The sequence below is a fragment of the Neovison vison genome, chromosome 7 (assembly GCF_020171115.1).
Source record: "Neovison vison isolate M4711 chromosome 7, ASM_NN_V1, whole genome shotgun sequence".
Classification (NCBI taxonomy): Eukaryota; Metazoa; Chordata; class Mammalia; order Carnivora; family Mustelidae; genus Neogale; species Neogale vison.
The window spans coordinates 189,628,438-189,652,421 of NC_058097.1; the positions used below are offsets into that span (position 1 = coordinate 189,628,438).

A 23,984-nucleotide genomic window follows, 5' to 3' on the forward strand; every position below is an offset into this window, starting at 1 on the left:
TTGTATTGTTTGAGTAAACACCTAGTAGTGAAATGGCTGGATCATGGGGTAGTTCTATTTTTAACTTTTTGAGGAGCCTTCATAGTGCTTTCAAGAGTGGTTTCACCAGTTTGCATTCCTGCCAACATTGTAAGAGGGTTCACCCTTTTCCACGTTCTCACCAACACCTGTTATGTTTTTTGTGTTGTTGATTTTAGCCATTCTGACAGGTGTGAGGTGATATCTTATTGTAGGTTTGGTTTGTATTTCCTTGATGATAAGTGAAATTGAGCATACTCCATGTGTTTGTTGGCCAACTGTATGTGTTCTTTGGAAGAATGTCTGTTCATGTCTTCTGCCCATTTCTTAACTGGATTATTTGTGTTTTGGATGTTGAATTTGGTAAGTTCTTTATATATTTTGGATACTCACCCTTTATCATATATGTCATTTGCAAATATCTTCTCCCGTTCTGTAGGTTGCCTTTTAGTTTTGATTTTTTTCTTTGGTTGTGCAGATTTTTATCTTGATGAAGTCCCAGTAGTCCATTTTTACTTTTGTTTCCCTTTCCTCAGCTCAGGAGACAAATGTAGTTAAGAAGTTGCTATGGCTGATGCCAAAGAAGTTGCTGCCTGTGTTCTCTAGGATTTTGATGGTTTTCCTGTTTCACATTTAGGTGTTTCATCCATTTTGAATTTATTTTTGTGTATGGTATTATATCTCAGTTTTTAAAATTTCCAGTTTCAGCTCTTTTCTATTTATACATTTCCTTAAAACTAGCTTCCTGTTTATTGTTAACTGAAACCTTGTTAAACTTTTTGTAGTCAGTCCTTAAATCCCATCAGCTCTTCCTTTAAAATATCTCCCACCCTTACTATCTCCAAACCATAACTGTACTAGAGTTTTAGCCTTGACCACAAGCCTGCATTATTGCGAAGGACTTAACTGGTCTCCCTGCTTTTCATACTCAAAACTGTTCTACAATATGCTAGCAAAGCTCTTTCTAAAGCACCGTTCAGATGATACTAGCACTCTGATCCTGTTAGTTCCTTTCCTCAAAGATCTTGAAGGAGCTTCCGTTTCGGTTGTATTAGGCTTGCATTGCATTCAAGATTCTCATGATCTGGCCCCAACCAGCCATACTATCTCCCTGTCCATACGTAGTCCTCTAAAAAACTGGGATACTTAATAGTTCCAAATCCATTTTGCTCTCTGTTGCTGATACTCTTTGTTCATGTTCTTCTCTCCCTAAATGTTTTTGCTTCCTCATACCAGCTCTACCTGAAGCCATTTCAACCTGAGGAGCTGTGATGTACTCCATGAAATCCATGAACCCCCCCTGAAGTTATATCCAAACATTTCTATATGTGTGCATTTTTCTAGAGAAAGGGCTTGTCTTGTTACCAGATTCTCAGAAGGGGTCCCCAAAGTTAAACTGATTCAGTGCCCTTCTGAAGGAATACAGATGATCTTATTTTATGTTTTATTTTAAGATTTTGTTCATTTATTGGAGAGAGAGAGAGAGCAAGAGCATGTGTGAGCAGGGGGAGGGGAAAGGGAGAAAGAACGCCAGGCAGACTCCAGCTCTTGAGGAGCTACACTGCACTTGATCTCAGCACCCTGAGATCTTGCCCTGAGCCAAAATCAAGAGTCAGACGCTTAACCGACTGAGCCACCCAGGCCCCCCTCATTTTATGTTTTAACAGAACTTTTGTCTTGTTAGAAATTTAGTCCTCAGTATGGTGGGTAGTAGAACTTTTTTTAATAGATAAATTATAGTTAAAGCTCAAAGTTTCAGATGCAGGTAAAATGGCTTGTCCTCATCCATTGTTCAGGTCCCTAGACTTTGGTTCTTTTCTTGTGTGTGTGTGTGTGTGTGTGTTAAGGAAGTATTCTTTTTTTCCATTCTGGAATGGAAATTAAATTTTACAGCCTAGATTTTCTTTGTGAGGAATTTATTTTCCTCAAAAGATACTATCTTAATATTTTTTCACTTTGGTATCTTAGGGAGAAATTTTTTTCCCTCCCACATGACTGTTTGCACAGCTAGACAATACCATCTCTGTATGCTTTGAATTTAAAAGATATTAGTCACATTTTTCAACACTTGTTTTTTTTCCTGTTTTAGATTCCTATAGGCAATGGAAACTGATCTCAATTCCCAGGACAGAAAGGACCTGGACAAGTTTATTAAATTTTTTGCCCTCAAGGTAATATATCTATTCTCTTGAGCTCAGAACTGTTAGAAATAACTTCCGTGCTTCTCCCTTTTTGGAAATATAGAATAACAGCTTGCAGCTTGCCCATTTTAAGGGATACTTCTGTCTGTTGTAAACCAAACTGTGAAGTTTGGGGGCGGTACTGGGGGTGTAACTAAAAAGTAGCTTCCAATTTTCCACAGCTACTTGTTCAAAAAAAATTTTTTTTTGCAAGGCTGTTTGCAGAAATGTCAAACTATTATGCCAGGTTATTGGCACAGTATGTTCCCTTGGGGTGGGAACAAAGACAGTGGACTGGAATGGACAGCATTTCAGGCATCCTTCCCAAAGCATCAACTAACTCTGAAATGTCTGACTTCCATTTATTGTTCCCTTCTGGGTAAATGAGGAATTAAAACTGAATTTTGAATGCTTGAGAAGTTATATTTTCTTGAGAAGTTATATTTTCTTAAATCTAAAAATCATTTCCACCTCTATCACTCCTTCTCATGATTGCCATGTAAAAAACAATCCATGCAGTAGATTCTGGTTGTAAAATTAGTTGGGAGACTTTTGCCATATGGGCCAAATGATATGAATAATTGTGGAATCCTTGGTTTAAATCTACTATGATTACATAAGTGTACGGCAGTGAATATTTAAACCTACGGTTGGACTTGTTTCTTTATGAAAGTCAAAGCTACCATGTGCAAATTTCCTTCTGCCATGTGAGAATATTACAGAGCCCAAGCCTTAAACTAAAATTCCTCCAATCAGTTGACATTATGCCCTCAGGAATATTTACAGTATTATTTTTGTGTCGTGGTTTTTTAAAATATGTTCTTGAATTTTAAAATCCTATCATTTCCTAAAGTGATGTTACGATCATTGGCATCTTTTTAACCCTGCGTTCAGGGGGTGTTAACCCTGATTGTGAGTCAGACCAGTTTAAGACTCTTCATCATTGGTTTTTTTTTTCTTGTTTGTTTGCTTTTCTTTTTTTTAGACTGTCCAAGTGATTGTCCAGGCTCGACTCGGCGAGAAGATTTGCACTCGTTCATCTTCATCCCCAACAGGCTCAGATTGGGTAAAGTTCCTGGGGTTTTGTTTGTTTGTTTGTTTTTTTAAGGCGTGTTTGTCATCAGGAATTGTACATGGTGCCGTTGCAAAGAATACAGTTCATAATATTACTAAATCATAACATTAATATGTCTAATTCCATTTGATTCATTCACTTGGAAAGTACATTCTTCATCAGAGGTTAGCCCTAGGTTTGTATGATTCTCATCTTTCTTCTGCAGTCAGGGAAAAATTTAGTCTTTAGAAAAATACCTTGTTGACTGATTTTTATAATAAGTCATCACCTCTTTCAACCTGAGTTTCGGGGCTTTGATGCAGGATATCTTTTCTGGGCAAGGGAGAAATGAATGGATGTCCTTCATCACTCAAAGCCATGCCCGCATTACCCAGCATAACCATCTCACTGCTTTATGTTCCCATAATGTGCCTTGTGAGTGTTTAACAAAAGTCCCTTTTGTTTTCTAGTTCAATTTAGCAATCAAAGACATCCCAGAGGTTACACATGAAGCAAAAAAGGCACTGGCAGGACAGTTGCCTGCTGTTGGGAGATCGATGTGTGTGGAGATCTCACTCAAAACTTCTGAGGTAAGGTTATGGCCAGGGTGGTGTGTTCATTTGGCACTCAAAGCTCTTCACACTCTGGTTCCAATTCAGCTTCATTCCTGCCTCCTCCCTCTCTGAATTTAGCATTCTCTGAGGAGGTCATGCTTTTTGTATTTATTCTCCCAAACACTTGAAATGGGCTTTTTGTCCTCCTCATGTGTCAACTAGGTATGAAATGTTTCTACTTAATCCTTCAAGACTCATGTGCTCTTGAAACCCCCTTTCTAGTGGGAGAGGTAACTACTTTCCTTAGACTTACCATATGTTTTGTTTACATTGTTTCTAAAATACAATTGATGTACTGTGATTTTTTTTAGATGTGTTTTTACTTATTTCACATCAGGATCAAGGCAGATATTGTTACTTGTGTCTTTATTGATTTATTTCCATTATAAGATTGTGAAGCTGGGGTGGTATAATAAAAGGCAGTTGGAGTTTGGAGCTGCACAGACCCAAGTTCAGATCCTAGATCCTAATTTGACTTTGGCCAAATTACCTAACCCCACCCCCACCAACACCAGCAAACTAACATGACACTTCATAGGGTTTTTATATTTTCTCATTTAATCTTTATTCGTAAAGTGCCTAACATAACTTACAGTAGCGATCATTCCATGTTCCTTTCATACTTTACCCTTTATTCTTGAGGTCAGCAGTTACACCACATCTTATTTATTTCTGTAGTTGTTCAGATTCTTTTTGAAATGAGGCAGGATATAAATAAATAATCATCTCTTGGGCCTAGCACAGTGCCTGGATGGCACTCTTGATGAAGTTTGTTGAATGAATGATGTTGATACTTGTTCTGTGGAAACCTTAGGCCCCAAAAAAACAAAACTTCCTACTCTTCTTTACTGTATTGCCAGTTTATACTATGAATCTTTTTTGTTAGTGATCCACAGGGAGTCCTAAAGGACTCTCTAGAAGAACTCTTTCCCAGGTGAAATCTGAGTATAAAATATTCCGATTATCCTAGACAAACTGCACCAACTTGTCTTGGATACTTCCTACTATTCATCCTCCCTTGACTTTGGGGAGCAGGGGAAATCCCAAAATTTATCACATCATTTAAAAATGACAGTATGATGAAAAAGATACCTTAAGGATACATATTTAAATTTTATCTAGAACTAGTAAGTTCTGTATTCCACAAACTAACCCAGGGTTACTCCCAAATCTAAAAGAATAGCCCTCTTCCAGTTGATTGGTAATAAGGTTACTTGTGTTCAAAAGTATGATTGTCCTTCTTACTAAGTGGCACACGGGAGTGTTACAGGGTTGAGGGATTCTGGCTTTGGTTTCTGTTTTTCTTCCCCACCCACTGGACTAAGTCTGTTCAGAGTACCAGAGAAAGACTGAACAGTTTGGCTAAAGACATTGCAGAGCTAAAAAGATTTTTAAGTGAGGAGCTTGTTAAGGTATTCCTTAACAGTGGGTGTCACCTAAAAATATCTCCTATAGAATTGGAGGGAAAGGTTCTCTCCATCATCTGAAGTGTTGGCCTTTCTGAAGAGTAATTTGGATATACATAGCAAAAATCTTTGAAGCATGAGTACTGTTTAACAATGCTAATTCTGGAAATTTATCTTAAGAAATTAATTTAGGGCAATGACAAAGTTTTAATCTCAAGGCTATTAGAGTCTTGTTTGTGGTAGTGAAAAATTAGGAGTGACCTATATGTCCATGTATTAGGGGAACTGATTGGATGAAATGATGGTCATAGGGTAGAATACTATGCAACCATTAAAAATGGTGTAGAATTTTACTCTAAGGAAAACTTCATGTTGTGTTTATTAATGGGAAAGTGATAAAAATAACATACAGTATAATCTCACGTTAAAAAAAATGTTTAGGTTTATTTATTTAAGTATTGTTAGACTCAACATGGGTCTTAACGCATGACCTCGGGATCAAGAGCTGCCTGCTCTTCTAACTGAGCCAGCCAGGCACCCCTCATGTTATTTATTAAAGTGGCTGGTGAGTTTATAAATTGATTTTTTTCCCTTTATTTTTTTCAGTATTTTTATAGTGACTGTACAGTGCTCTATAATAAAAGAAATAATTAAAACAAGTATTTTTCAATTGTCCCATCTACAGGGAGATTCCATGGAGCTAGAAATTTGGTGTCTTGAAATGAATGAAAAGTAAGTGCTCTGACTTAGGGTCTGTGGTTGTGGTAGCTGAGGATAAAAGATGACACAGGGAAAGCAGGGCTTTTGTTACCAGTCATGGAGGGTGTTCTTCCCACTTAACAAAGCCAATAGGTCTTTGCTACAATTTGCTTCATGCTTGGCTTCCAGCCCAGGCACAGAGTTGACCTTCAGCAGGAGGATCAGTCCACCGAAACTTAGACACCACAGAGAAAAGAGCAGAGAAAAGACTGAAAAGGATTTGTTGTTTTCCCAGAGTACAGATAGTTCTCTGATTAAATCCCTTGCGAGCTCTTGTAACATGACTGCTCTGTGTTGTCTGTTTTCTGTATGGCAGACATCCAGTACAATTCCCCTTCACTACTCCTTTTTACATGCTGTGTTGGTCATAGATTGGAAATGCATGTTATTTTCCTTCTCCATGTTCCTCTTTCAAGGCAGATTAGCTTACTTCCTGCCTGAAGCTTCAGTTTTCATGAACAGTATATAGGCAAATGGAGGAAATAGCAACACATCAAAAGAAAAATCTTAATAATTAAGTCTGGGTTGTGGGTATTGTTTTTCTTTCCTAAGTAGAAAGCTATTGCCAGGTATAGTCTAAAATTTTAGTACCAAACAGACTTTTCTCCAGATTTCCCATTAGATATGTAGAGGTAGAAATCTCATAAGATACTATCTTGAAATTATTTGCACTTCCATTAATATAATTGCAGTGTTGAATTACTGTTTTTGAGTGTGTAGCTTTGTTTCTTAGATAATAGCTTCAAAGCTAGAAGAAAACATTAGGTGCCTTTTGTTATCTACTGCCTGGTTCTAGAGCACAGAAAAGTAAAACTTTTGCTTACCTCAATAATCTCTTGATAAACTGACAAAAACCTCTAATTACACGTTTAGTTCAGAACCTGTTTTCATGATAAATTTAATCTTCTGCAGTTCCCACACTTAATTTGCAGTCATCTATGTTGACTGTCATACTCTGTGAAAGGTGTTATGTGGACTGCATAGCAGGTTATATTCTATCAGAATTCATGAATAATGCTAACAGACGATTCTCAGTCACTAGACAGAACATAACACCTCTATATCCGTTACATTTCTGTTCTTGGTTTTATGTGAGTTGAGTAGGCGAATGCTGATTGTGTCTGTGTGCTCCTCAGGTGTGATAAAGAGATTAAAGTTTCCTACACGGTGTACAACAGACTGTCGCTGCTGCTGAAGTCCCTCCTTGCCATAACTAGGGTGACACCAGCTTACAGACTCTCCAGAAAACAGGGGCACGAATATGTCATATTGTACAGGTAAACAACATAGTGTCACCTTCCTGATTCACTCATTAGCCTTGCCACTTGGCGCATCAACTGGTATAGGAGTATTCTGTGATTAATTTTGGACAGATGGTTGGTAGGATAGTAGATGCTGTAGCTTTACTATGATTGTCTGTCCTTCCTCCTTTGTGACTCTCAACTTTGCAAAGCTACCAGGTTCTTTGTCCTTTTGTTCTGTGTACAGTCACTGATTCCTATGGAATGGATTTTGAGGTTGTAGTAATACACATCTCAAAGCTGAAAAAGGAGCTTAAGACTTTAAAAACCAGGTTATCCTGGGAAAATACCACAGCCTTCTCTATTTCAGAGTTAAATTAAAACCTGTCTAACAGACTTTCAAATTCAATTTGTTGTTAATAGTTGTCTGTGGATATAAAGAACTTCTCAGTGATTCTTTGAGTATTTTCCTTGGAGTGGTTCACCTCAACATGTATTTATCGAGTGCCTTTTTAATGTGAGCATTGTGCTAGGCCCAAGGAAGAACTGTACAGAGGCCCTACCCCGTAGGGGCCTATCTATTGGGGGAGACAGTTTGGCACATGCATAATTATAATAAAAAGCAGGATTGGAAGACTGCATAGCAGTATCAGTAGAAAAGTACTAGGAGAACAGAGGGAGGGAAAGTTTGTTCTGGGTGGGAAAACCAGACAGACTTCCTGGAGGAAGTGGGATTCAAGCTAGACCTTGAGGCAGAGAGGATTTCAGCTGGTAGAAGTGAGGGAGAATGATCATTCCAAGAGGGGAGTGCGACAGATGGCAAGGCATGGAAGTTGGGGACAGGATACGAGCCGTGCGCAGTTCGTGAGGGGCGCTAGCGGCGGTGTAGAAGGTAGGAGAGTGTGAGAGCGGAATGGCGAAAGCCAGGAGTTCCCAGGTCACCCAAGACTTTTTTCATGTTAGTGGTGAGCTACTGGTTTTAGCCTTTGGCTTATAGGTATAGAAGGTATAGAGCTAATTGTGAGGAGAAATTAGTATAACAGGATGGAAAGACTAAGGATTAGAGCCTTAACTAGTTAAGCTAAACAGTCTACTACCGAGAGTAGTTATCAAGTCATTCTTAAATTTTCTTAGCAGTAATCTAGCAACCCTACCCATGTTTGTTTATTTTTCCGAATCTTTTTTTTTCCCCCTAAGATTTTATTTATTTATTTAACAGATAGAGATCACAAGAAGGCAGAGAGGCAGGCGGAGGCAGGGGTGAGGGGAAGCAGGCTCCCTGCTGAGCAGAGAGCCCGACTCGGGACTCGATCCCTGCACCCTGAGATCACGACCCAAGCTGAAGGCAGAAGCTTAACCCACTGAGCCACCCAGGCGCGCCTATTTTTCCAAATCTTTAAAATATTTTTGTTGTCTTCTCTGTAGTCTTCAGGCTTCAAGTTGAGTGTTCCATTTGAAAATTACTAGACCTTTATTCAAATATAGCAAAAGAGGGATGCTTGGGCGGGGCTCAGTCAGTTAAGCATCTGCCTTCAGCTTGAGTCATGATCCCAAGGCCCTCAGCTTGGGCCCCACATCGACTCTCACCGGGGAGCCTGCTTCTTCCTCTGTCTGCCATTCCCCCTGCTTATGGGTGTGCTCTCTCTATCTCTTGACAAATAAATAAAATCTTTAAAGATATATGTATATAACGAAAGACCACTTCTAACTCTTCTCACTTACCTATACCAAGCCCCCTTCATTTTGGTTCTTTTGTAAGTAACCATACTACACTACTAGTCATCAACTTAATTAACTAGGACTTTTGGTCCTTTCATTACCAATGTTTTAAGCTTTATTCTGTATCTCTGGAGTAAGGCAGGATTAATTGCTCACTGTTTATTATTTAGGAGTGCTTTTGGATACAAATAATATGGTTTAAACCATAGAGAAGTGTGTGATCTCAGAGGTAGATTTGGCTCCCCTCCCCTTTTTTTATACTATAGTGTTTTGGTTTTTTTTTTAAGATTTTTAAATTTATTTGTCAGCAAGAGAGAGAGAGAGAACACATGTGCACAAGTCAGGGGGAGGGGCAAAGGGAGAGGGAAAAGCAGGCTATCTGATGAGCAGGGAATCTGACGGTGGGGGGCCTCGATCCCAGGATCCCAAGATCATGTCCTGAGCTGAAGGCAAACGCTTAACTGACTGAACCACCCAGGCGCCCCTATACAATCGTTAACAGGTTAACAATACAGCCTTATACCATTAAAGAATAACTTTCTGGTTTGTTTTTTTTTAAAGCTATATTATCATTCCCCCCCCCCGACTTAGTAAATTTAATCATGTCACTGTATAATTACATCGTTATAAAAATTCATTCTGAATTTATTGTTCATTAAGACTGAATTAAAATGTTGTCTGCCCACTATCTGTGAAGAAAACTTTTGCTTAGCACCGGAATGTCATAAAGGATATAGCCAAGAAGGTGGTTAGATAAGCACTGTACCAATTACCAGTATTCAAATGAGTACTGAGCTTTTTTTAAAAAGCATTTTATTTATATATTTGATAGATCATGAGCAGGGGAAAGGGCAGAGGGAGAATGAGAGAGAGACAAGCAGTCTACCCCAGTGACCAGGGAGCCCGACACGGGGCTCGTTTCTAGAAACCTGAGCCGAAATCAAGAGTTGAATGCTCAACCAGCTGAGCCACCAAAGGTTGCAACAGAATGTCTTTTGGCAGCTTTTTTTGACATCATTCCTATGTTATTTTATAGCAGGAGTCAGCAAACTATGGCCAGCAGACCGTCTGCTTATTTTTATAAATAAAGTTACTTTATTTTTTTTTTTAAGTTTATTTTTTTTAGTAATCTCTGCATTCAACATGGGGCTCCATCTCATGACCCCAAGGTCAAGAGTCTCACGCTCTTCTGACTGAGCCAGCCAGGTACTCCTAAATGAAGTCATTTTAGAACACAGCCTCCCCCTTGATTTATGTGTCATCAACGGCTACTTTTGCAAGACAACAGCAAAGCTGAGTAGTCTGTCTCAGACTGCATGGCCTGCAAGCCTTAAATATCTGACCCTTTTCACAAAAATTTGCTGACCCCTGCTTTATGGCATCTGTCCCTTTTGTGCATGTATTTCAGAAATTAAACACATTTCTTTTCTCTCATACCAGATTACAATTTGTGAAACCTGGGTTTCAGATTTACCCTGAATCTCCTCCCTAGCTTATTCTTATCTCACACCTAACACCTAACCATAGGGCTTTGTATATTGTTGGAGCTTAGTTTTTAGTTGAACAAAGCCATGTACATGTTTAATTTTTAACCATATTACCAGGAAAGTATAACAGTGTTTTATAGTGTAGTTTGTCATATTTTATAGATCAGACTTATAGCTAATATAGACTGCCCTTCCCAGGGAAATTCAGGGAAAGGTCCTACTTTGCATATATATATATATATATATATTTATATATATATATATATATATATTTTAAAGATTTTATTTATTTAGTTGACAGAGAGAGATCACAAGTAGGCAGAGAGGCAGGCAGAGAGAGAGAGAGAGGAGGAAGCAGGCTCCCTGCTGAGCAAAGAGCCCGATGCGGGACTCGATCCCAGGACCCTGAGATCATGACCCGAGCCGAAGGCAGCGGCTTAACCCACTGAGCCACCCAGGCACCCATATTTTTGTATTTTCAGAATAAATAGTCTTGTGTAATTCTTCCATATTGGAAAAGGTTTTTGAATTTCTTAACCAGTTTACTTTGGAATGACTTGTGACAAGCATGGAGAGCTCCCCTAATTGAAGAGCACTCTTAACAATATGGTACCTTCTATTGGATATTTGCAAGTTGCCGTACAACACCCAGGGGTCATCACGTGCCTTCCTTAATGCCCATCACCCAGTTAACGCATTCCCCCCACTCACTTCCCTTCCATCAACCCTCGGTGTATTCTCTTTAGTTAATAGTCTCTTATGGTTTGCCTCTCTGTTTTTATCCTCTTTTATTTTTCCTTCCCTTCCCCTATTTTCATCTGTATTGTTTCTTAAATTCCATATATGAGTGAAATCATATGGTATTTGTCTTTCTCTGACTGACTTCTGAACACTTCGCATATTACACTCTAGTTCCAGTCACATCATTGCAAATGGCAAGAGTTCATTGTTTGTGATGGCTGAGTAATATTCTTTTGTATATATATGGAATATATATATGGAGTGTATAATGGAAATAAATATATATCACGTTTTCATTATCCATTTATCAGCTGATGGACATGGGGGCTCTTTCCATAATTTGGCTATTGTTGGTAATGCTGCCAAAAACATTAGGGTGCGTGTGCCCCTTCGAATCAGTATTTTTGTATCCTTTGGAAAAAATATCTAGTAGTGCAATTGGTTGGTTATACAGCTATTTTTAACTTTGGAGGAACCTCCATAGTGTTCTCCAGAGTGGCTGCACCAGTTTGCATTCCCACCAACAGTGTAAGAGTGTCCTCCTTAAGAAAGGAGATCTTAAATGTTCTAATCCCAGGGTGCCTGAGTGGCTCAGTGGGTTAAGCCGCTGCCTTCGGCTCAGGTCATGATCTCAGGGTCCTGGGATCAAGCCTTACATCAGGCTCTCTGCTCGCTGGGGAGCCTGCTTCCCCCTCTGCCTCTGCCTGCCTCTCTGCCTACTTGTGATCTCTCTTGCTCTCCCTCTCTCTCTCTCTCTGAAATAAATAAATAAAATCTTAAAAAAAAAAAGTTCTAATCGCAAGAAAAAAACATTCTGTATGTATGGTGATGGCTGTTAATTGGACATAACTGTGATGATCAATTTGTAATATAAACAAATATTGAATCTTATACATTTGAAACTAATATAACTTTGTATGTTGACCATACCTCAAAAAAATATATTGTATTTTGGAGCACCTGGGTGGCTCAGTGGTTAAACCTCTGTCTTCAGCTCAGGTCATGATCTCAGTTTCCTGAAATCAAGCCCCACATCAGGCTCTCTGCTCAGCAGGGAGCCTGCTTCCTCCTTTCTCTCTCTGCCTGCCTCTCTGCCTACTTGTGATCTCTGTCAAATAAATAAATAAAATCTTAAAAAAAATAGTATTTTCTAATAGTGGTTTGAGATCTGTTTGCCAGTCTCATTTCTGTATTCTTTGTTCCCCAGGAGGTATACTTTAAAAATACATTGCAGGAACAGGAAGAAGAAACTAATGCAGCCTCCACTTTATTATTATTTTCCTTACGTCTTAGCCAATTCTTTCCAGGGGCACCTGGATGGCTCAGTGGGTTAAGCCTCTGGCTTCGGCTCAAGTTATGGTCTCAGGGCCCTGGGATTAAGCCCCACATCAGGCTCTCTGCTCAGCGGGGAGCATGCTTCCCCCCCACTTTCTCTGCCGGCCTCTCTGCCTACTTGTGATCTCTCTCTGTCAAATAAATAAAGTCATAAAAAACAACAACAGCAATTCTTTCCATATGTATCCCTATGCCTGCAGCTTCATTGAAGTGGTAACATTATTGCTTCATTAGGAGAGGTATTCATGCAGATAAGAAATGAAGGGTTTGTTAAATTGTTTTGTCTGTAAGGCCCTTAGAATAAAGAATCATTTATTTTGAGGCTCCTGGGTGGCTCAGTCATTAAGCATCTGCTTTGAGCTCAGGTCATGATCACAGGGTCCTGGGATCAAGCCCCGAATCAGGCTCCCTGTTCAGCGGGAAGCCTGGTTCTCCCTCTCCCACTCCCCCACTTGTGTTCACTCCCTGTGTCTCTCAGACAAGAAAAAAAAAATCTTGGGGAACAAAAAAAGGATCATTGATTTCTTTTTCTTTTCTTTTTTTTTTTTCTTTCCTAAGGATATATTTTGGTGAAGTTCAGCTGAATGGCTTAGGAGAAGGTATGTATCAAAAAGCATTGGTAGTGTTAAGAGCCCTCCTGACTTCAGGGATGGCCTTGGGTACTGACTGTTAATGTGTAGCTTGTGATTTTAATATGTGTGATATAAGTAAGGAAAAGACAGGAAGGTGGTCCAAAGAGCTGCCAGGGAATGACTGAATAATTTTGCCCAGAGTTCTAGGAACTCAGTATTCTTTCTTACTCTTGATACCATTGTCTGTTTTCCTAATTTTCTATAATGAGCATGTTTAATGTTTCTGATGAGCATAAGCAGTTTTGAAAAATTGGAAACGAAACCAAGAAAACCAGCAAAGCTTTGTTGGAAATAATGCCTCCAAGGCCCTGGTTCTTTTCTATACTTAGTTTTGGGTGGCAGCGTGAGTTGAAGTGCAGTCACTTCCGCGTCTACATAAACCGAGGGGTTCGTGTGATAAAGTCCCGGGGCCTCCTTTCTGTCTCACAGAGCATGTGACACCTTGGGGCCGGGTTGATTAGGGCTTGCTCAAACTTTAGGACTAAAGTCCTAAAAAGGACAGTTGTTTTGCCTCTTTGAAGGTAGGTTTATCTGGAAAGAGAATGCTGTTTTCTTATAAATTTAAAAAATGATGTATATACACAAACACACACATAAACATAAAGGAAATTAAGGCCGCTACACTCATGGCAGAGTAGATAATGCCAGAGATTGTATGATAGGCTAAATGATTCAGGGAAGGCCAGACTGGGGACAGTGTCCATGTTCTCTGGGGAAAAGCTAATTATGTATTTCTTCTCCTAGGTTTCCAGACAGTTCGTGTTGGGACAGTAGGCACCCCTGTGGGCACGATCACTCTTTCATGTGCTTACAGAATTAACTTGGCATTTATGTCTACCAGGTGAGGAGAGAGCCTTGGAATCCAAAAGAATTCTTCCAAAGATATTCAAGATATTAAAGTTTGTCTGTCCCCTCACACTCCGTGGCTAAGCCCACACAGTTCAGCTTTGCCATTGCTGAAATCTGCCCTTCTGGAAAATAAACTCGAGAGAGAGCCCCGTTTCCATATGGGAGAATCTGAGCCATCGGTGTAGAGTTGTGGTTTATATTTAGGGATGCAGTAGTTAAGACTAGAGGTTCCTTCCAGTAGATTTAAGGCGAGGGGTCCTCTGAAGACTTCAGGGGGGCTGACAAGGCATTCTAACAAATACTGCAATCTGCTTATTGCATTACAGGCAATTTGAGAGGACCCCACCTATCATGGGGATTATCATTGATCACTTTGTGGACCGTCCCTATCCCAGCTCCTCACCCATGCACCCCTGCAATTACAGGTGAGGAATGTGTAGGGGCTTTCCCAGACTGCAGCTAGGGAAAAGCATCCACCTTGCACACAGAGCACCTCCATAAGCACTCGCCAATGGGCAGGGGGCAGTGCTGGGGACCCCACATGGAGAGCAGTGGTGTGGTTAGCTTCCCTCCCTGTTGCTGCCTGCTCCCTGCCTATAAGGTACACCAAGCTTTGGAATGTATAGACTGTCTCCGAAAATTCTTGGGCATTTTGGATCTTGACGGTAGTAATTTGACTTTAGGTTTGATTTTACTTAGAGACTACAAGAGTGGCAGTAATTAACAGAATGTCCTTCACAAATTAAATGGTTTTATGGTCACCATTGGCACAGTTTAGTTATAGATTAGAATCCAATGTCTTCAGGCCTAGATCCCAGAAAACAGAGTTCTGTAGAGGTCAGAACAGATGTTTATTAGGAAAGATACTGCCTTTACGTGAAGGACTTTTGAAGTTGGATAGGTTCGTCTTTGGAGTCTAGACTTTGTTTCACTGCATCTCTAATTGCTTATAGTTCTTTGGTCCCAACATTGGTCAGGCTTAAGAAAATATTATCAAATGACATATCAGGTAAAATGTTTAGGTTAAAAATAAAAGCCTTGGTCAGCCTCGAGATGTTTTTCTCTGGATATGTCTGACATTATCAAGGACTCAACATGCCTCTTTTGCCATAATGAGCTCTGCCTGAAACACCTCTTGTCACAGCTTTCGTCTTTATCTAAGCTCCCTTTGTATCCTTTCTGAAACCGACTGCTGTGACCATAAAATTCATGATTTATTTTCCCGCCGTCCTAGAACTGCTGGTGAGGACACTGGAGTAACGTATCCTTCTGTAGAAGATTCTCAAGAAGTGTGTACAACCTCTTTCTCCACCTCTCCTCCGTCTCAGGTACAGGGAAACAGTTCTGGGGCGGCTCTAGTTACTTAGTACACGTATGGACTTGAAATGTGTCAGAATTTAGTCAGTCTCTTTTGGTGGTGGTAGTGGTGGTCATTGTTTCCAGGGGCTTGTTTTGAGGGGTGAGGTAGAGCCTTCTTATCTAGCAGGTAATATTGCAATGTTTCTAGTCTATAACCATGCCTTTTTTTTTTAAGATTTTATTATTTATTTATTTATTTACTTGAGAGAGAGAGAGCGTGCGAGAGCGCATGCATGTATGCACAAGCAGAGGCCAAGGGGGGAGGGAGAAGGAGAGAGAATCTGAAGCAGCCTCCGTTTTGAGCATGCAGCCTAACACAGGGCTCCATTTCACAACCCTGAGATGATGACCTGAGCCGAGCCAAGAATCATGTTTAACTGACTCAGCCACCCAGGTGCCCCTCTAGTCTCTAACCATTCTTAACCCATAAGATTACATGTAACCTTCACGTTCCTGGAGACATGGTAAAAGTCCCTAGAAGAGGAGTCCTAGAATTCCAAATGCATTGTGATTCCAGAGAGGTACTCTATCCTACTCTTGTTAATTTGGTAGCTACTTCACTTTGGAAGTGGTTAATATGTTTCCTCATAATGGCAGGAGCACAAAAAGAACCAGTAATTATTTGGCATAGAATGCCAGCAAGAAACCAGCAGTGCGGTCTCTGTTCATAGTTGACACAGATTTCTGGCTATCTGCATTCTTAATCTGAACATTTTAAACCGTTAACTTTTCCACTTGAGTCCATCTCCAGTGTCAAACTCAGTTTCAGCGGAACACAGGCTCCAAACAAGGTTCCCAGATTCCCAAGCAGACCCACCTGGGGGCATTGTTGTATAACGTACGTGGTACCAAGTCTGCTTTAGCAAAGGAGTCGTTTGTTGCCAGATGACTGAATTTCAGGGCACCTTTCTTCCCTTCCAGCCCGAGTCATTCATCTCCCACCTTATGGCCTACAGCTCCCTGCTCTGCCTGCGCATCCTCTCTACCACTCCCTTTCTCTCTGATTTGCACATTAGATAGTTTTTTCTAGACCTAACTCAGTTCTGTGTTCTTCTAAACTGGTCGCAGATTATCCCCTTTAACCATCTTACTTTGGGAGTCCAACAAATTAATTCACTACCCATGAATTTTTATTTTCTGTGTTTTTTAATTAAGAAAATTATTTAAACTTACTCATTCTGAGTTGTTGGGAGATACTGGATTAAAATTACGGTTCTCATCTGTTTCAAAAACAGAAGTTAAGCACAAAAGTTAGCCGAGAAAAAAAAAAAACTTAATGTGTGTGAAGGAAATGACAAAATCCATGGGTCTCTATTTCTGTTGTCCCAATTTAGAGTTAAGAAGGTTCTTGCTAAAAGTTGCCTAGACAGTTTGGTTGGGGGGTGGGACCTGTTCCTCCTCTCCCCCAGTGAAGGTATATAGGCATGAGTGTCACCATTGCTTTGGGAGGGGGCAGCTTCTGGCACTCCTGCTGACATAGGACAGTACTGACCCAAAAAGAGGGGGAGGTCCACCAGAGCCCGTTAGTGCAAGTAGATTATTTTTTAGATAGTCAAAGTGTTGTTTTATTTTTTAATTTTTTCATTAGAGAGAGAGTGAGAGCATGAGGAGGGCAGTGCTTAGAGCGAGAGAGAAGCAGACCCTCTGCTTAGCAGGGAGCCTGATGCAGGACTCGATCCCAGGACCCTGGGATCATATCCCGAGCCAAAGGCAGACACATACCAACTGAGCCACTCAGGTGCCACCATTTTGGTTTTTTGGGGTTTTTTAATATTTTATTTATTTATTTGACAGAGAGATCATAAGGAGGCAGAGAGACAGGCAGAGGGAGAGGGAGGAGCAGGCTCTCTGCTGAGCAGAGAGCCCAATTTGGGGCTCGATCCCAAGACCGTGAGATCAGGACCCAAGCTGAAGGCCAAGGCTCAACCCCCTGAGCCACCTAGGTACCTGCCCCCCCCCAAGTTTTGTTTTAGAAATGATAAATGCATGAACAGTAAATGAGGTCGTGACTTGGAAGAGACAAGGATGGTGAGGCTGGGGCTTAACAAATCAGTTTGTCTCTTTCTGAGTACAGTGGAAATTTGACCTGACCCCAAAAGTAAGGGGAAGTTAAGTAGTTACTGCATCTCCCGTTTGCACAAAGTCGGTTGACCTGTGTAAGGGGAGCCTGTCTTAGTCGCCTGCTGTGTCTTGTCACAGTTTGCAAGTAGATGGTGCCAAGATCTTATCAACACTGAGCATCCCATGGGTGAGCCTTCTCGTTATCCTCTTAAGTACCCCCGGTTGGAGCTGCTACAGTTTTTGCAGAAGTACTCATTTTCTTTTTTTTTTTTTCTTTAAGATTTTATTTATTTATTTGTCAGAGAGCAAAAGATCACAAGCAGGCAGAGTGGCAGGCAGAGGCAGAGGGAGAAGCAGGCTCCCCGCTGATCAAGGAGCCCAGTGGAGGACCCAGTCTGAGTACCCTGGGATCGTGACCTGAGCCAAAGGCAGCCGCTTAACTGACTGAGCCACCCAGGTGTCCCAAAGTATTCATTTTCAACCTTAGTGGCAGAGCAGAAAGAGAAAATGATTTGCCAGCAGGTCTCATCATTCCTGTAACTACTGAACTAGTTTCTTCCTCGATTTAGCCTAGGGAATTGCATAACTGTTCAACAATTTCTATTTGAGCTTTTTGCTAGAGTCCAGTAAAATGCATGTTAATGTGGTATTTGTTTTCCCAACCAAATACAGACCATTGTGTCATGTGGGCACAGAGTCGAGTCAGGAAATAGTTGTGACCCTGAACCTGCTGCTGTGATTTCAGGTCCGACCTCCAGTTCTAAGCATTAACTAGCTAATTGGTAAGACTTAAAGATAGAACAGCAAGACCCAAAATAATCTTTTTTTTTTTTTAAGATTTTATTTATTTATTTGACAGAGATCACAAGTAGGCAGAGAGGCAGGCAGAGAGAGAGGAAGGGAAGCAAGCTCCCTGCTGAGCAGAGAGCCCAATGCAGGGCTTGATCCCAGGACCCCAGGATCATGACCCGAGCCGAAGGCAGAGGCTTTAACCCACTGAGCCACCCAGGCGCCCCGACCCAAAATAATCTTAATTAGCTTTGAAATCTAATAGGTGTTTTTTTTTTTTTTAAGATTTTATTTATTTATTTGACAGAGAGAGTTCATAAGTAGGCAGAACAGCAGGCAGAGAGAGAGGGGGAAGCAGGCTCCCTGCTGAGCAGAGAGCCCAGTGCGGGTCTCGATCCCAGGACCCTGAGATCGTGACCTGAACCAAAGGCAGAGGCTTAACCCACTGAGCCACCCAGGAGCCCCGAAATCTAAGAGTTTTTAAATTGCCCCGGCTTCTACTGCCTCATGTTCTCCTTCACCATGTGGGGCTATAAAACACACACACACTCTCATGCATGTGCGCAGGCAAGCGTGTGTGCATACACACAAATATACACACACACAGTGCCTACACCTATACGCAACAATTCATCCTGCCTCAGATGGTGTAGTCAGGTGTGCAGCTGGGGACCTGAGCTTTTTTTTTAAGATTTTATTTTTTTAAGAGAGCATGAGAAGGGGCGGGGCAGAGGTCCCCACTTGGCACAGAGCCCAAGGTGGGGCTCAATCCTAGGACCCTGAGATCTTGGCCTGAGCCAAAGTCAGGTACTTAACTGACTGAGCCACCTAGGCACCGTGGATCCAAGCATTTATAAGGTTTCAGTCAGCAAATGTCTGTTGTTTGAACGTGTCCTTACAGATTCTGGGGCCCCAGGAAAGGGTCTCCAGTCTAGCATTGTACCCTTGGATCTTCATCCTCAGCACACCTTGCACCTGCTCTCAAGCCCTCGCTGCTGGAGGCCATTCTCTAACACCCTTCCGCCTCTTTTGACTAAGAACACACTAACGCTTGGTTTGGGTTTCCCTGTTGCCACCAGCTTGACTCACCTTTGTTTTCCACCTGCTCACTGGGTCACCTAGCATGCAGTGGAGCCCCCTGGGATAAACGTGCCTTCTTCAGACGCTTCTAAGTTGTCCTTCTAGGGAGGCAGCCATGTTGCTCTCTCCCTGCCTCACCCCCGATTTCCCGAGTGCAGTCCGGCCCCTGTGGCTGTCTCCCCTTCCAGAGTTGTTTTCACTTCTTTCTCAAGTCCCTTTTCTGTTTTCTTCTCTTGTTTCTCCTGTCTCTGTGTGTATCTGTGCACAGTGTGTGTTTACTGTCACAAAGGCACATTTTCAGACCCCTACTCCTGTGGTGACGGACACTCTGAGGGTCCCCATGGCAGGACTGGCCTTTTCCCATCAAGTGAGTCCATACTGGGGAGAAGGGACTATAATCAGGTGGCATCTTTTTATTTAAAAAGTATGCATAAAGTACAGGGGATAGCTATTTAAATGTCCCCAAGTGTTCTGGGGGTTATTTGAGGTTTGGTAATTGATTTTTAACAGGATGCAGCTATAGCACAGCTGCCCAAAATAGGATGTTTCATTTGCCCCTCCTCCTACCATTGATGTAAAAAATACATGGAGTTATTTATATCTTATTTCCAAATAAACAATCCAAGAGTGATATTCTTTCTTTTTCAATATAAATAGGAACCCTCCCATACCCAGGGGTGATGGAGGGTGTGATTAGGGAAGAGGCCTTCTGTTTCAAAGGGACCTCAAGGACAAAGGAGAAAATAGAATGACCTGAGAGAAACCAGTGACTTCGGCTGCAGGTTCTGCCCAGGCCTGTGCTTCACCAGTCCTTTGGGCTGGAAACCTCAACAGTTAGCTGAGCCCCTAGGGAAAGGGGGAGCAGGGAACTCATTTGAGGCCTGTAGAAGGCTGCAGAGCTGGGAATGTCAGTCCCATTGCAAATGAGTCTCTGCTTTCTTAGCCTTAGCATAATGGCCTGGTCTGTCTTTAACCCTTCCATCCGGCCCCCCAAGCCCAACTGTGAGGGTGTGGGCTGGGATCCATTCCTTACCTCTCCACAGTCTTGATCATTAGTCATACTCTAGGATTGCCTATTTTTCCCTCCTCCTTTCTTCTGCCCGTCTTTGTTTTTCTCTTGCTTAGCTCTCAAGCTCTCGCCTTTCCTATCAGCCTGCTGCCCTGGGCATTGGATCAGCTGACCTGGCTTACCCAGTAGTGTTTGCTGCTGGCTTAAATGCCACACACCCTCATCAGGTATCTTTAAAGATGGGGAGGACTCTGGGGGTTCCTGTGCTGCCTCCCCTGCCATGTGGCGGGAGAAGGGCCTCATCCGGCCCAGTGCGATGCTAAGTAACTTCAGAGGGCCCAGGTGACTCCAGAAGGAAGAGCCTCATATAGTTCAGAAAGGAAAGAAGAGCTTCCAAGGGTTTTCTGCCTCTTTCCTTTCCCTTTGTAGTTCTTACCACGCGTGTCATGTCTCCCATTAGCTGAGTCCCAGAGAAGACATAGGTCCAAGGTTTCCCACCCAGTTGGTGGCAGCACTGGCGGTAGAAAAGCACAGAGGCAGCTACCGTCGCGCTTGGCCAAGTTTCCCGTCCTGCCTGACGCTGCCGTTCCTCACGATATTCTTCCATTTCCCCCAAAGCTCATGGTTCCTGGGAAGGAAGGTGGGGTACCCCTGGCTCCTAACCAGCCTGCCCACGGTGCCCAGGCTGACCAGGAGAGACTGGCGACCTACACCCTGTCTGACGGGGCCCACTGTGCCGCCACACCTTCCAGCAGGTGAGTTCGCAGTGGCCAGGGGCCCATCCTCCCTGACACGTGTGCCTCTCTGGTGTCAGTAAAGAGTCGCTCTCAGCATTGCCTCAGGCTTGGCACTTTGGCCCCAAATGTGGAATTCTTAAAGTTCTTGATAAGAATCTTACATTGCTGCTGGCATGTCAGGAAGCTGCCCCAAGCTTGCTCTTAACAGCCAACAGCCGGGACCTACTTCTTACACCGTTATCTAGTGAAGGGGATGTGCGCGCGTATGTGCATGCGTGTGTGTGCCCCCTTACCCCCAGATGTATTCCCTTGGACTCAGTCCTCAGTGTATCCCGAGGACCAAAGCAGGGGGTCTGCTGTAACCCTCAAGTTTGGGGCCACAGTGGATCTGTGGTAGTAGTTAGGATGTTGGGTTTTTTATTTCCCTCTGCTGTATTAGTACCTCTTGGAGATTCTTTAGAAACAACTGTTTTTCTTCATTAAAAAAATTTTTTTAGATCTTTTCCTTTTCTGATTACAGAAGTGATACATTCTATAAATTTCATATTATGATGACATTGATGAGGTAGAACAGGAAAGTTCTCAGAATCCTGCCCTGCACCAGTCACCACTGTTACTGCCTCTGCAAAAGTAAGAGGCTCTCAGAGGGTTAAGTGATTTGCCAGAGAGCACTTAGCTCCCAAAATGACCTGGCGCGGGCTGAGCTCCTCTTTCCCTTGCGCTTGGAGTTCTCCCGTGGGAAGATGAGGCTGTCCTGACCTGCTCTGCCCTCCTTTGACCGCAAGGCCCCAGAGATAATGACGTTGATTGCCCTACCGCATCCTAAATGGACTTTTGGATAATAGAAATTTTCGGTAGCTTTTTTCATTCCCACAGTGGAGCAGTGGGCGGGGGGGGGGGGATTATTTGGGAACATCTTTTTGTGCCATCCATCAGGAAAAATAATTACTTTCATTCCTGGCTTCCCAAATGTCCATTCTTTTAAAGCCTTCCCGTGTCACATAAAGGAAGAGCCCATTAGTCATTTGACACTCCAGTTTTCTGAGCCTTGATTCCTGGAACATGTCTGGGAGTAGCTGGAGATAGAGGACACCGTCTCTTCTCTTTGGAGTAAGGGGTTCTTAAGTGCAGGTCGTCAGAGCTCAGGTCTTTCCTCAGTACTGGTCCTTCCTGCCAGCTAGTGGCCTGAACCCACCTCGCCGGCTCAGTCCTCCGCCCTACCTTAAGCCCCTGCTTTTGGCCAGAGGACCTTTCCTAACCCCTGCTGCTGCTAGGGCTGTGACTCCCGGCCTGGTGGCCCATGGAGGGGATCCCTCACCGCCTATCATCCACAACTCCACATAGGTCTGGGGAGCTGGAAGGGGAGGGAGTGGGGCAGCCAAACGAAGTGTGTCCTTGAAAGAGACCTTGCTGAACAGAGAGTTGATTGGGGACAAGGAGAGGAAACGTGGTATGTGGCGCAGAGGACCTCGGCCCAGGCGATGTGTCATGGGCGGAGAAAGCTCTGGTTATCTAATGAGCCAAATTTGGGACTCTCAACTTAGAATAATGACACTGCCCCTTTGAGGTAAGGCTTAAATTAACCCAGTACTATATAAACACTGTAAATGATTCCTTCTTATGGTAATTTTAGTTAACAAAACAAGAAGGCCAAGAAAAGCTTAAATCTTGAGTCTGCCTGTGTCACAGATGACTATTAACGTCACGGTTGTTGACGGGCGCTGCTGGCCTGTATGTCCGACTGCGGTGTGCTGGTGACCGATGCTTACCGGTGGTGTTTCAGATGAAATTTAATGTATGCCTCACACAGTTGTGATGCTGAGTCTCATTCACGTGTGCCTCATTTTTAGTTGTTCTGGAGGTTCTGTCCTCTGCCCTCAACTCGGAAGGAAGAGTGACAGTGGCAGCGGCCAGGCCCTGTGTTGCCATTTCCCACATGGGTCAGAGGTTGGGGGGGGCAGGGGGGCGCTCCTGTCCTGGACTGCAGCCCCACCGATGGTGGGTTTATGGGCAACCGCATAGGCTCTGTTGCGGTTTGAGTATGAGTACCAACACTGTCTTTACTCTCCAGCGAGGATACTGAAACGGTATCAAACAGCAGTGAGGGCCGGGCATCCCCCCACGATGTGTTGGAGACCATCTTTGTCCGCAAAGTGGGGGCCTTCGTCAACAAGCCCATCAACCAGGTGATTTTTCTGACGCTGCTTCCTGTGAGAATGTCTGAGCCTTTAGAGTGAGGCTTTAGGGGCAGGGCTCTTCACCTACGGTCTGTGGGACCCCTAAAATCATATGCAGAAGTGTGTGTGTGTGTGTGTGTGTGTGAATTTTTGGGGAAGAAGCCCGCGACAGCCCTCCAGAAGTTCACAGCTCTTGTTCTGAGATGGAGTGAACCTCCCATAGGAGAGGGACGCTAGGCCCCATTTGGCACACTCGGCCTGCACTCAAGTGTCAGGGCCTCAGCCTTACTTGGAATAAGTTCCTCCTGAGCTCTGCCAGCGCAGAAGAGTTGTTACCCAGTCACTGCGGGTCAGGCCTCCAGAGCTGATTCCCGGGGTCCTGGGGAGCCCTACCCCTGTGGATGTTGTGGCTGTGTGATGGGAGCGGGGAGATTGCAGGTTCTCCAGCAGGGTGGGAACCTGAGGACAGTGTGGTCAGCCTGGGTGTGCGAATCTGCTGGGCCGATGGGCTGCTGGCTGCCTCTGAGGAAGCCCGTAAGCTGGGGTGGGGGTGGTCACTGAAATTTCCGTGTCTCTTAGGTGACCCTGACCAGTTTGGACATCCCCTTTGCCATGTTTGCTCCCAAGAATTTGGAGCTGGAGGGTGCTGATCCCATGGTGAGTCCCCCTTTGACTAAAGTTAACAGACGGTGCTGTGCGTGTCATCTTCCTGGGCAAGTCACCGTTCCTCCGCAGGC

The 23,984-nt window shown here is 43.0% G+C and overlaps 1 protein-coding gene across 9 annotated transcripts in view; it reads left to right on the top strand.

The window, feature by feature from the left end:
* Nucleotides 1-23,984, top strand: part of ATG13 (autophagy related 13) — a 58,547-nt gene that overhangs the window by 28,822 nt on the left and 5,741 nt on the right. For 5 of the 9 annotated variants that reach the window (XM_044259191.1, XM_044259197.1, XM_044259192.1 and 2 more), the window contains 14 exons: nt 2,108-2,189; nt 3,184-3,264; nt 3,723-3,842; nt 5,958-6,004; nt 7,168-7,308; nt 13,113-13,153; nt 13,931-14,027; nt 14,362-14,460; nt 15,270-15,363; nt 19,593-19,691; nt 20,450-20,560; nt 20,952-21,088; nt 23,142-23,256; nt 23,827-23,904. In XM_044259191.1, the coding sequence (XP_044115126.1) occupies nt 2,121-2,189; nt 3,184-3,264; nt 3,723-3,842; nt 5,958-6,004; nt 7,168-7,308; nt 13,113-13,153; nt 13,931-14,027; nt 14,362-14,460; nt 15,270-15,363; nt 19,593-19,691; nt 20,450-20,560; nt 20,952-21,088; nt 23,142-23,256; nt 23,827-23,904 (1,329 nt within the window). In that variant the 5' untranslated portion in view covers nt 2,108-2,120. The remainder of the gene's footprint in view (nt 1-2,107; nt 2,190-3,183; nt 3,265-3,722; nt 3,843-5,957; nt 6,005-7,167; nt 7,309-13,112; nt 13,154-13,930; nt 14,028-14,361; nt 14,461-15,269; nt 15,364-19,592; nt 19,692-20,449; nt 20,561-20,951; nt 21,089-23,141; nt 23,257-23,826; nt 23,905-23,984) is intronic. The other 4 variants (XM_044259199.1, XM_044259200.1, XM_044259196.1 and 1 more) reach the window with 3 other exon arrangements.